The sequence below is a fragment of the Tauraco erythrolophus genome, chromosome 1 (genome assembly GCF_009769465.1).
Source record: "Tauraco erythrolophus isolate bTauEry1 chromosome 1, bTauEry1.pri, whole genome shotgun sequence".
Classification (NCBI taxonomy): domain Eukaryota; kingdom Metazoa; phylum Chordata; class Aves; order Musophagiformes; family Musophagidae; genus Tauraco; species Tauraco erythrolophus.
In genome coordinates this window covers 16009556-16023382 of record NC_141465.1, presented here as the reverse complement: position 1 = coordinate 16023382, position 13827 = coordinate 16009556, and the positions used below count along the sequence as shown (strand labels likewise).

Below are 13827 nucleotides of genomic sequence, written 5' to 3'. Positions count from 1 at the left end.
AATGAGATAATTAGTAGCTTTAGTTGAAAATACTACTTCTAATTTGATGGTATCATCCTCAGATAGATTGCTCAGCAGCAAATAATATAATGTACATTTCCAATTCACAGCATCCAAGATTATAATTACCAAATACTTTAAAAGATAACTCAGGTACAGAGCTAGGTAAGTTGAAAAAATAAACTAGAAAAAAATACTTGCCTTGAGTGTCAAAGCCATCTGCACTGCAACTAGTGAATTGGCAAGAGCTTTTAGACATGACTTTTTCCATTGAAAAACCGAAATGGAAACTGCTTTCAGGAAAAGATGAATTTCAAAAATTTCTTGACCAGAAATGCTAGGAAAACATTTTTAAATATCTGCAATGTTCCATTTCGACATTTTCAAAATGAAAACTTTCAGTTCTTGAATGGAAATATTTTTTGTTTTGAAAAATTAAAGTTACAGAAATTCAAAATGAAAACCCTTGCTCAAAATAAAATGTTCAAACAAAACAAATTTAAGAAATGCATCTATTAATTCACTTCTTACAAGATTTTAATGTTTAATTTGGTAAAAGGCTTTAATTTTTTGTTTCACTTAGGTCAAAACTGTAAACATCTTTTAAAAGTAATTCTTCTATGACAGGAAATTAATTTTATATCCAGTTACAATGTTTAATACAGAATTACAGAGAAGACATAAAGAAAGCTTTAGAACTGCTGTGCATCTTAATGATATGTTATGTCCCCTAGCAGCTGTTGAAGAACTGTGTAAGAATTTGTACTCTCCATGCCTCAGGCATGGAATTTAACCTGCATCCTGCCTGCATGGAAATGGGTTTAAATTTCATTGCTACCAGTTAGCAAGTCCTGATAGGCAGATATCTTTGAAGATGGCAGATTATCCAACTAATTTTAGAAGATAAAAATATAAAAATAAAATACGTCAAGCAGGCAACAATCACTACCATGCATATAACAAAAAGGAGAGAGCAGCTGAGCAAAGAATTTTCATAAATGAATTAAATTGAGAATAAGGACATAATTTTCATCTGAACTAAAATCAATATGCTCAATCCTTGTCTGTCATATTCAACTGCTTTGAAATCGGCAGTTATACCAGTGCTGAATGTAGTTCCATGTGCTTTATAATCTAAGACATCAATATCTACAGTATGTCTGAAGAAAAGGAAGAAATAAAAGAAATCAGATGGAATGTTTTCTGCAGAAGTCAGCCCTCTGGGAGCTCTCTCAAGCTCATAATTCCAATGGTGCACAGTGCCAGCTATGTATTATCTAGCTTAAGCAATCAGGTAGACTCTAAAGTACTCTAGTGATATGGACTGCAGTGTGAAACAGAATTTTTGCTCTTACTTTCAGGTTGGTACCTTCTCTCCCCTGTTTGTTAACAGACCAGGTTTTATTTCTGTTGTATTATTTGCATGACATTTTGTAGTGAATAAAACACTTTTTAGCAACACTGGAGACACTGCCATTGCTATCAGTGTAGTAACATATCATTAAATGAGGGATCTCAACTGAAAAATACCTCTCCTTCCTTGAGTGACTGAGATACATAAAACAAAGATAAAAAAGAAGGATCTCAGTGCATTATGTCTTCTGATAGTGTTTTCCTGACAATGCTAGGGAGGATGAGTTCTTTGGAGGGCTCACTATGAGCAAATTAATTTTTTTTTTCCACTGACACCCTTCGACAAGATGTAACTCTGGTTTTTGCAGTCTGTTGTACTGTGAATGATTTTATTTTTTTCTTCATGGCATTAAAGTTAGACAAAGCAAATAAGTTTAAAAAAAGCATTTGTATGTTGGCATTTACTTAGTAAGTAACAAAACAGTATAGCTAAAGAAAGCCCAGAATGGATAGCTCAGAGGTGGGCACTGGAGTATGGAACATATTAATTATTGCTACAGAAATAAAATTACAGTGAGATGAATCCAAAACATCTGTGTAGTCAGTATTATAAGTACCTTTAAGACAGCAATTTACAAAACTCAGTCATTCTTAATACCTTAACGACCAGAGAAATATCCATATTGTGTAAACTGAAGACAGGTACAGTGTTAATGTCTTTCACAGGAGGAAATGAAATTTTGGAGCTGGAATTACAGCTCAGGATTCTGTTCCTATGCTCATCAAAATTTCTGACACAGACTCTTAGCTCTCCCGCCTTCCCTTTGTTTATGGCTGAGAAATGATTAATGCTCTCCAACCACTGACAGTGTGCGAGTAACAGCATAGAGGACGTAATGCACCACAGGAGCTTCAGACTTCCCTTGCCAGTCTGTTTTTTATTTTCATTTGTTATAACTCTGAGAAACGCTGGTGGGCCTTTTGAATGACATATTGGTCACAAGCCATGCGTTGAGACCCACTAGTTAGGTAAGTTTGTAAGGCCTTTTTCTAGCCTTGACTCTCTGTCCTCGGTAAACTACAACCGGATAAAACAGAGAGCAAACAATCTCAGGTCCTGGACAACAATGAAATGCTATCCGCCCTAGACAGTCAGAACACAAGTTGCAATAAATGTTTTTACAAGACTCTGATCTTTACGAGTATTTCCCTGCTGTTGTGTTAACTGCAAAGGAGTGTTTTCTGTCACCACTGAGCTGCCACCAAGACCTCTAGTGAACTCTAGACAGCAGTCATGAGCCTTTATCCTTACAAAGGCTTTCCAAAAGTGAACGTGTGGGAACACTTGCACAGAACTTTCCTGAGTTGCAAAACCTGACAATTAAACCAAAGCTAAGACAAGATGGTAACAATGCACAGAATAGACATGCCTATAAATACAGCACATCAGCAAAGGGTAAGATCCCTGAAAATACAAGGGGCAGGTTATGTCCCTTAGGAAAAAAAAGGCCAATATACATAAAGGATTAATGAGTTTCTGAAACTTATTTTCAAACAGCTGTGAAATGGCCTAAATCTCTAATGAGATGCTCTCAGTTGAAGGTAAACACCTCATAGACGAGAACAGGGTTTAAAACAATTGTTCAGACATAATTCCTCTCCATCCCCACCACACACCTGGACAAAGACAAACAGGGATATTTGTTTGCTCCCAGCTCAATGTCACCTTTCATACTGTCTACACATTCTCATCAGATCTTCCTCTTTTCCCTCCCTGAACAGCTACATGAAAGCCTGTCTCAAGCCACCCTCTCCTTTTCCTCCTTGTACTCCTCCTATTTTCTGTTTAAGAATAATTTTTTCTCAGTATTCTATATTCTGATCTTATCTCTCCCTAGAAAGAGATTCCGATCTAATCTCCTCCTCAGTGACAGAGAATATGTGACACAAGCTATGGCAAATGCTGAGTGACACAGTGTTTTGAGTACATTTGGAACAAAGTAAAAACCACCACTCCCCCCAAATAAAACCCAACAATCTAACCTTATCCAAAATATTGGTAAGGCCTTCAAAAGGGTTTGGGATAAACCTATCACTTGGGACAATCTACGTCTCCAGAACTCTTTATTTGAATATACTCACATTTGGAACATTAGCCAAATACAATACTTCATGTACACCACACTTGAGAGCAAACTGGTGCTATTAGAGAAACATGCCCACATTTTGTACTGTACTTGACCACTTGCATTATCCTGGTGACTTGAGAAAAGCAGCCTAACCACACCTAGACATTTTAAAAAGCATACTTTTACCTGCTCCAATAACTCTCTCAATACGAATTCTTGAAGGATCTATCTCCTTTGCAAACTCATGGACAGCAAGAGATGGGTCTTCATATGTGTCTGGATCAATATATGTCTTGATTCCCGGGAAACGTACTGCAAAAAAGAGAGCATACTAGGAATCAAGCACTCTTTGACATTCCCAAACTGTAACAATACAGTTTTCTCTTTTTTTTTTTTAAAAAAAAAAAAAAACACTTTCCAATTGAAAGGATTGGAAATAATATACTAAATCTTCCACATTTAAAGTTCCAGAACCCAACAGAAGAGGATAATGACCCAAAGAGGTTAATGACACAAAATAACTAATGCTTGCTACTGATTTCACAGAAACCAAGTGTAGAATGCAGGAGTTGTCCCTATTTGCTAGCAGCACCAGGGCCTTCAAAGATTGACTAGGCACAGACTCAAGCATTTCATCTTATCCTTCAAGTGGCTTTTTTAGATGAGGTTTCTGAGACTTTAAAAAGCTGCATGTTACAACTCCATAGACAGAGGATAAGCCTCTGCAAACCCAACACTAGCAAAAGCATTCAAAAGTACTGGCTGAAACTGTAAGCAAGGTCCTGCTGGACCCTGCTCAAATCTTCTGAGATGTTCTGAAAGCATAGATACTTCTTCAAGATTTCTGCAGTGCATTGTTACATCAAACATCCTTTCAACTTGCAATGATAACTGATGAACAGTGTTAGTGTAAAGAATGGAGGAAATACAGGTCCCAGAGTTTATCCTGTCCCATAGAGACAAAAAGTCAAAGGCCTTTAGAAAACTCAGTCTCTGGTGTTCAATTGGTAAAGTAGTGTCAAACTCTTATGCTGTTTTGTCTCTGACCCAGCTGAACACAAGCGTTTCCTGAGGTATAGCATTTCAGGCAGGAAAATTAAGAGGACAATACAGTTTTTGGAAAATTCTAATGGGGAAAAAATAGCAACCTTAGCTATGTTTTGAGGAAAATGCTATTTTGGGTAAGATAAAGAACATTCAGGGTGGTTTTGTTCTTTTTTTTTTTTATTGCAAGCATTACCTTTCCAAGTGCTATTTATTATTTTAGTCTGAAGAGGCTCCTTGGAGTCTCTGCACTTAGCTCACATCCTTCAGGAATGCTTCAAGTAAATCTGGAAAATGCAGCAAGTCACAAGAGAAAATATGAGCTCTGCGCTGGTCACTTGAAAGAATGTCTACAGAGACCCCAAGTGAGGGCTCGAAGATACTGGGAAAAGCAGATCCTAAAGACTAACACTGATTACTGCCAAAGCAGTTTATATTCCTCTTTGCTACTCCTTGGGAAATTTAGGCAATCTGTCCTTTACTTTGAAAACTGCTTTCTAATTCACTCCTTTCATTTATGGATGGATGGCTGAACATTCCTTTTGCCAAAAAGGTCCGATATTTGAGATTCTTTTCTCTGAAGATGGGTCCTGAGGGACTGTGCTGCTTTGTTCTCTTCTGATCAGCTTGAACAAACAGAGAGCCAGGTGCAAGACGAGAACAAAAATATCCAAATCCATTTACAAGGCTTTGATAATTTCTGTCTGCTTTCTTGGAGATGGCTGTGGCAATAGTAGGTTGGTGCCAGATTGTTTTGGCAGGCTCCAGCAAGCCATCATTTTCTGGCATGGCTAATATCTCTCGTGTTATTGAGCATGGCATGTCCAAGAACTTCAGTTGTTTCTCTTGGACTATCTGGATAGAAAATAGAAAATTTTTTAGGCTGCTGCCATGTGGTGATTAAGTTCTGGAAAACTTTCAATTCATTAACAGAAGTTGAAGTAGATAATGCATCAGCTTATCAGGATAAGAGGAGGGTATTGCAGCTGGGTCCAGAGAACTTCTTTTAAAAGAATTAAGTACCTCTCAGCCTTCTTCCTCTCATCACTTAGTAGCTAAGTCTAAAGCAGCTCATTTTCTGATGAGCCTAAATGCATTAGGTGAAGAACACGTTAAGGATATATAAATGTGTCTGGACTTCATTAAATAGTGTGCAACGGCCATTTGGACCACTGCAAGATAGAGTACACACATAATGAAGAAGTGGGGAGGACACCTGACATCATGGGATGTCATATTATTAGCAAGATCATGGACCTGTTTCTAATTGGCTTCAAAGAGTTTATTTCCTGAAGTCTTCCTCTGACTCACACTGAGCTCCCAAGGGAGAGAGGGAGGATGAACAGGAGATGGTTTTCTTCTGCCTGAAAGACACTGAGTGAAGCTTTCCTTAAATTCAGTCATGGTCTCAGAGGCATGTATCAAATTCTCCAGCAGGAAGGTTTTTGTCTTTTTTCCTTTCTGACTATGTTTGGAAACAAATGACAAACAAACATTCCTAGGAAGTATTCTTTATGGGGAAATGTGCCCTTTTCCTTGACAGAAAAAGCCACTTGACTGGATATAGTGGTGTCACCTGAAAAAAACATTTTACTTTTGGTGACTCAGCTTGTGTCTTGATCACAGTATTTTCAGGGATGTTATAAAAAATAACAAACAAAAAAAAATTAATACCCTTTGTATAATACCCTTTGAATAAACAAAAACTTATAATAGCAACTCTAAATTAAAACAGCGAGGCTAGTAATTTAACCTATGTAGCTAAACTAAACTAAATAAACTAATGTATTGCCCACAAGAGATTGCCAGGATTTTTTCTCACTGTACTGAGCAGTGAGCAGGAACGTGAGGGAAGGTAACCCATTCCACTTTTTATTTCTTGGGTGGCTGGAAGTGTAGATCCCTAAAACCAAAGATAACTGGATACAAATAAGGCACATAGTCATCAAGAGCGGAATTTTGAGGCAGAAACTCAATTTGGTCTGGAGCAGTTGAGAATGTGAAGAAATATACCTGAAAAACTGATAAGTATTATTAATAGAATACCAAAAAACCTTATTAGCTAGAATGAATTCAGTGAAATTGTTCAAAAGGACATACAAATAAAAATAAACATCCTTGATGGTGCGGATAACAAGGAACTATTCAAATGGCCAGATTAAAAAATCAAGGGCAAAAGCTGGACAGAAAACATTCTTCATTTAAAACATGACATAGATATTACATAACACAGTGTTGAACTACTCACCATCTCCATTTTGCAGATGAGCTCTTCTTTTCTCTTCAGATTTCATTTTGGCCTTTATGTACCATTGGCATCTTTTAAGAAAAATGAGTGAGGTTTTAATTAAAATACTTGTCATGCATAAAATAAACGTACATTAAGTTTTACCTACACTTTTATGAAAGCCAAAATCTTTGCATTCGGAATATACATTTAGTTACGAAACTAAAGAGAGAAAAATGCATGAAAAACAATGAACAGATTAGATACAAATAAATATAAATCATAGTTGAATGATTAGTATGAAAATTACTAATTAAGTTCAAGTTTGATGCAATATTTTATTTCCAAGTTTGACTCCTTCAAAGAATCCTGATACTTTAATAAATTATTATGTCCCTGCATTCTTGTTTGCATGCATTGGTTTGTGCTAATTAAACCTTATCCTATTAACTTTCACATTCAGTGGGTCAAAAAAGCTCACATTTTCATAGAATCATAGAATGGTTTGGGTTGAAAGGGACCTTAAAGATCATCTAGTTCCAACCCCCCTGCCATGAGCAGGGACACCTTCCGTTAGACTGGGTTGCTCAAACCATCATCCAACCTGGCCTTGAACACATCAAGAGATGGGGCATCCACGGCTTCTCTGTGCAATCTGTTCCAGTGTTTCACCTCCCTCAGAGTAAAAAATTTCTTCCTTATGTCTAACTGAAATCTACCCTCTTTCAGTTTAAAGCCATTGCCCCTTGTCCTATCACTACACACCCTTGTCAAAAGTCCCTCTCCAGCTACTCCTCTAGGTACTGAAAGACTGTTATAAGATCTCACCCGGAGCCTTCTCCAGACTGAACAGCCCCAGCTCTCTCAGCCTGTCTTCATAGGAGAGGTGCTCCAGCCCTTGCATCATCTTTGTGGTCCTCCTCTGGACCCGCTCCGACAGCTCCATATCCTTCTTATGTTGGCGGTGCCAGAGCTGAATGCAGTATTCCAGTTGGGGTCTCACAAGAGCAGAGTAGAGGGGCAGAATCACCTCCTTCAACCTGCTGGCTATGCTTCTTTTGATGCAGCCCAGGATACAGCTGGCTTTCTGGGCTGCAAATGCACATTGCTGGCTCATGTTGAGCTTCTCTCCCTTCCCTCCAGTAGTGTCCACCACACCACACAGCTTGGTGTCATCAGCAAACTTGCTGAGGGTGTACTCAATCTCACTGTCCATGTCACCAACAAAGACGTTAAATAGCACCGGACCCAATACTGACCCCTGAGGAACGCCACTCATCACTGGTCTCCACTTGGACATCGAGCAGTTGACTGCAACACTTTGAGTGCGACCATCCAGCCAATTCCTTATCCACTGAGTGGTTCATCTGTCAAATCCATGTCTCTCCAATTTAGAGACAAGGATGTTGTGCAGGACAGTGTCAAATACATTGGACAAGTTGTCATGGTTTGATGTGGAGCGGGGGGTGGTTCTGGTGGCAGGAGAGGGGTTTTGGTCCCTGTGACCTCCCCGGTTTTGGAACCGGGTTAGGCTTAGTTCTGGCCACCAAATCAGACTGCCATCCCCCTCGGGATTGAGCCAATAGGGCGCCTCTGTGAATTGCCCTATTTAAGTCAGGACAAAGGGACCGGAAAAGGTGCTTCGCCCAGGAGCGAGGAGAGAAGGGAGGAGGGTGCTGCCCCCGTTCCCTGGCTCCCGGCTGGGCAGCTGCCTGCGTCGGGCCGGCGCCGCCCACGGAGGATGGCGGCGGCGGAACCAGCTGGGGAACTCGGGGGCACCCCACTCCCGGGGTGCCCACTGGGCTGAGTTCACCTGGAGAGGACTGAGATCTGAGAGAAACAGCCGCATCGACAGCAGGTCAGTGAGGATGGAGCGGGAGGAGGTGTGCCGGAGCCGAGTTTCCCCTGAGGCTGATGGTGAGATAGCAGGCGGCCCCCCTGCAACCAGGACAGCCTCGGTGGAGCAGCGACCCACTCGCAGCCCGTGGGGAGAAGATGCCTGAGCCTGAGGATGGTCGTGTTGGGATGCACGACAAGGCAGAGAGGCATCTGGAGTCTGCATGACGACCCACGCCGGAGCGAGTGGCTACAGCGAGTGGCTACCACCCGAGACTGTGGTAAAGCCCACACCGGAGCAATCTGTGGGGAAGGATTGTTTCCAGTGGGCTGGACTCACGCTGGAGAAGTTTGTGGATTTTTCCTCGTGGGTAGGGGATCCATTGGAGCAGGGGAAAAGGGTGTAAGGACTCCTTCTCCTTTAAGAAAGAAGCAGCAGTAACAGCATGGAATGAACTGACCTGCACTCCCCCAGTCCCTGCCCCCTGTGCTGCTGGGGGGAGGAGGTAGAGCCGGGAGGAAAAGGAAAGGTGGGGGGGGAAGGTGTCGGTTTTAAGATCTGGTTTTGTTTCTTTCTGTCCTCTCGAGTAATCGGTTTTTGTTTCCCTTTGTCCTTCTAAGTAATCATTAATAAACTCTTTTGCTTTGAGAAAGCCCTGTCTGGTTTGCCCGGGACCATGGTTGGTGGGTGCTCCTTCTGTTCTTGTCTCAAAACTCAGTCCCTTTGTTTGTTTTTTTTTTTTTCTCCTCTCCTCTCTACTTTACTGGAGAAGGAGAGACTGTGTGAGTTTTAGTTGCTGGATCAGCCTAAAACCACGACAACAAGTCCAGGTGGATGACATCACTTGCTCTTCCCTTATCCACCAATGCTGTAACCCCATTGTAGACGGCCACCAAATTTGTCAGGCACAATTTGCCCTTAGTGAAGCCATGTTGGCTGCCACCAATCACCTCCTCTTTTTCCATGTGCCTTAGCATAGTTGCTAGGAGGATCTGCTCCAAGATCCTGCCAGACACAGAGGTAAGACTGATTGGCTTGTAGTTCCCCAGGTCTTCCTTTCTCCCTTTTTAAAAATGGGGGCTTTGTTTCCCCTTTTCCAGTCAGTGGGAACTTCACTGGACTGCCACAACTTCTCAAATATGATGAAGAGTGGCTTAGCAACTTCATCCATCAGCTTCCTCAGGACCTGTGGATGCACCTCATCAAGTCCCATGGACTTGTGCACATTCGGGTTCCTTAGATAGTCTTGAACCTGATCTTCTACAGTGGGCGATTCTTTATTCTCCCAGTCCCTGCCTTTGCCTTCTGTGACTTGGGCAGTGCGGCTAGAGCACTTGGCAGTGAAGACTGAGGCAAAGAAGTCATTGAGTACCTCAGCCGTCTCGATATCCCCGGTAATCAGATCTTCTGTTATCTTCTGGAGAGGGCCCATATTTTCCCTAGTCCTCCTTTTATTGTGGACATACCTATAGAAGCTTTTCTTGTCAGCCTTGATGCCCCTGGCCAGATACAATTCTATCTGGGCTTTATCTTTCCTAACCTGGTCTCTGGTTGCTTGGACAATTTCTCTGTATTCCTCCCAGACTACCTGTTCTTGCTTCCACCCTCTGGAGGCTTCCCTTTTGTTTTTGAGTTTGTCCAGGAGTTACTTGTTCATCCATGGCATTTTTGCTTGACTTCCTCTTTGTTGGGATGCATCGTTCCTGAGCTTGGAGGAGGTGATCGTTGAATATTAACCAGCTTTCTTGGGCCCCTCTTCCCTCCAGGGCTTCATCCCATCATACTCTACCAAGCAGATCCCTGAGGAGGCCAAAGTCTTCTCTCCTGAAGGCCAGGGTAGTGAGCTTGCTGTGCTCCCTCCTTGCTGCTGTAAAGATCTTGAACTCCACCATTTCATGGTCACTGCAGCCAAAGCTGTCCTTGACTTTCACATTGTCCACCAGCCCCTCCTTGTTGATGAGAACGAGGTCCAGCATAGCACCTCTCCTTGTTGGTTCCTCTATCTCTAGGAGATGGAAGTTATCATCAATGCATTCCAGGAACTTTCTGGATTGCCTATGCCCTGCTGTGCTGTCCCTCCAACCGATATCGGGGTGGTTGAAGTCCCCCATCAGGATCAGGGCTTGTGAACGTGAGGCTGCTCCTATCTATCTATAGAAGGCCTCATCCACTCAGTCCTCCTAGTCAGGTGGCCTGTAGCAGACGCCCACTACAATGTCATCTGTCCCTGCCCTCCCTTTAATTCTGACCCATAAGCTCTTGGTTGGCTCCTCATCCATTCCCAGGTGGACCTCCATGCACTCCAGCTGGCCACTGACATGGAGGGCAACACTGCCTCCTCGTCTCCCCTGCCTGTTCTTCCTAAAGAGCCTGTATCCTTCCATTCTGATGCTCCAGTCATAGGATTCATCCCACCATGCCTCCATGATGCCAATAAGATCATAGCCCTGCAGGTGCACACACTTCTAACTCCTCTTGTTTATTCCTGAGAATTTTTTATAGAATCATAGAATCATAGAATGGTTAGGGTTGGAAGGGACCTCAAAGATCATCTAGTTCCAATTGCCCTGCCATGGGCAGGGAAACCCTCCACTACACCAGGTTGCCCAAAGCCTCATCCAACCTGGCCTTGAACACTCCCAGGGATGGGGCATCCACAACTTCTCTGGGCAACCTGTTCCAGTGCCTCACCACCCTCAGAGTGAAGAATTTCTTCCTTATATCTAATCTAAATCTGCCCTTTTTCAGTTTAAAGCCATTGCCCCTTGTCTTATCACTATATACCCCTGTAAAAAGTCCCTCTCCCTTTCCTTTATAAGATAATAGTTTCTATGACTTCACCACATTTCACGAAAAAATAAAACATTTTTTCACATCAGGACCACTTTTTTTTCCTGAGTAGCTCTGTGCAATCTGAGCCTGGCGCTGACTTATTCTTTCTTCTAAGATAGCAGCTATCATAAAGGATAGACAACATGTAGCCTGCTACAAGAATATGATGATTAACCATATGCCTGTATGATTGCTACAAAATTGCAAATCCTTGGCAAACACCACCAAACTCTGTGGATCTTTATGAATTGTGAGCAACCTTACCTGACAATGCAAGGGTATGTTGGAGAAAAATGCTGCAAGATTTCAGGTTCCCTGTAACAAAGTCTCCCCCAGCCTGACTGCTGCCTGCCTGCAGGACTCTTAATGCTCATTCAGAGGGTCACAGAGTAGGTTTCAGTCAAGAAAGAACAAAATATTTGCTCTTGGTCTTAAAGCTCTTTCTCACTCGCTGAACAGCCTAAGAAGTATAATTTAGAGGGAAATCTTCTGATCTAAGGGCTAGGCTAAGGGCTGTCATGCTTTAGTGTACGGGCATTCAGTTCCAAGACCAGCTTGAAAAAATGACTGGCCTCTGTGTGTTCATTACCAGCCTCATAAAATAAAATAAACCTTAGTTATAGATAATATATCTAGTAAAATACTAACAATGGAGATGAGAAATATGTGAACACACCCACCTCATTTCAATGGTTCATTTAAAGTACCAAAACAGAGTAAGATCACTCACAAATTCACTCATTGCTACAGAGGTGATGATGAACGGCTGAAGGGCAGAAACTTCTGAAGCTGTCATAATAACTTGTGAGGCACTTATTTTCATGGTTATGAGCCCTTATGGAGGGAAACTGCAACCAGTGGATTCTCAGCTTCTTTAGATCGTACACCAGTTGCTGGGACCGCGAAGCACACCAGTGGCATTTTTAGGACCTGAACAACTGGTCTGTAGGGTACCAACTGCCAAGAACACTGAACACAAGCTCTTCCACTTCAAGTGTGTGGCCAAGGGAACAGTCAAAGAAAGAAGGCTTTAACCCTGCCCAGTCCTCCTAGGTATGCATATGGCCCCAAAGCTTGACTACAGAAGCCAGTGAGTAATCACCAGCAGAGGAGTCTTCCAGCTTCAGCTCCCCACTCCCCATTAGAGCTGGCTACAGAACAATCGGAGAGGAATAATTTCTGTAATGATAAGAATAAATCACACTGAGCTTTAACACCGCATTTCCTGGAATTTAGCCAAGACCTCCGTCTCACCGCATATCCTGCGCCTCGAAGTCTCTGCTGCTTTCATTTTTCTATCTGCAATTGACAGCCGTGCTTCCTGCTTGCTCTTGGTGGATAATCACTCAGCGAAGTGCAGAGGCAGGTGCTCATTTAACCCAGCCTCTCCACTATGAATAGACTCATCAGCAGCCCTGTGACTCGACAGCTCATCAAATTGCTAATTCTAAACAGCGAAGCAGAGCACATCTGTAGGGTACCAATCTCATTTTTCACGCAGAAATTTGCCTCCAGTCCTAGAGTAAATTGAGTATTTATTCAAACTTTTTTGCTCTGTCTTCTGCAGAATACACTCTTATCACTGCATTTAAGCAGCACTTCAAGATGAATTCATATCTTACATAATTGAAATGGTCCCATTGAGTAAGATGTTAGAAAGCTAAGAGAATCCCTGATATCCCTAACATAAGCAAACAGGAGAAATAAACCCAGAAAGGAACTTATTGCCATATTTTTTTCATTCCTGAGTTTAGTGAGTTTTTTCTAAAGGAAGTGTTTGAGTTATGTCTCAGGATTCCATGTAAGGATTCCGCACATTCGTTTCCTCTGAAAGTTTGTCTTTGAATAATTCCTCTCTCTTCTGAAAGAAGTTACTGTTTGTTAGTGTTTGTAGCGATTGTAGGAATATTTACTTAGCCTCTAAGATTATCTAAGGTCACAATATGTTCTGATGTTAACTGCTCCAATTAACTTCAATATAATGCTATTCTTAACTGGTTTTATTATTTAGTGGACAGATTATTAATCACATCATGGTGGCTACTTAGTGCCAGATTCGATTGCCAGGGTACTGCAAATAAACTTGTAGGACTTCACTTTCTTTTCAAGTTAGGGGTAATGCTACATCAACAAAACAGAAAATCACAAATCTGAAAGTGCAGCCACCGTCTACTGTATCAGCCCCATCTGTGATCACCATTATCACATTCAGAGGAGTCAGTGTAACATCTTTTCTCTAAGTGTGAACGCTGACTCTAAACCAGGGCAGGAATAGTGCAGAACCTTCCTTATCTCAATTACGGACTTTTTCTGTACCCAAGCCAGGTAAGAAGAAAACTCCACGGAGAATCCTCCTCACATGGAGGCTCTTCCACTGGCTCTTTTATGCTTCTGAAGGAGGGAGA

The 13827-nt window shown here is 41.9% G+C and overlaps 1 protein-coding gene across 2 annotated transcripts in view; it reads right to left on the bottom strand.

Annotated features, from left to right (window-relative positions):
• Positions 1-13827, bottom strand: part of EPHA6 (EPH receptor A6) — a 524483-nt gene that overhangs the window by 113298 nt on the left and 397358 nt on the right. For both annotated transcript variants that reach the window (XM_086629497.1, XM_086629571.1), the window contains 2 exons: positions 6775-6845; positions 3669-3794 (listed from right to left, as the gene is read on the bottom strand). In XM_086629497.1, coding sequence (XP_086485623.1) covers positions 3669-3794; positions 6775-6845 — 197 coding nt within the window. The remainder of the gene's footprint in view (positions 1-3668; positions 3795-6774; positions 6846-13827) is intronic.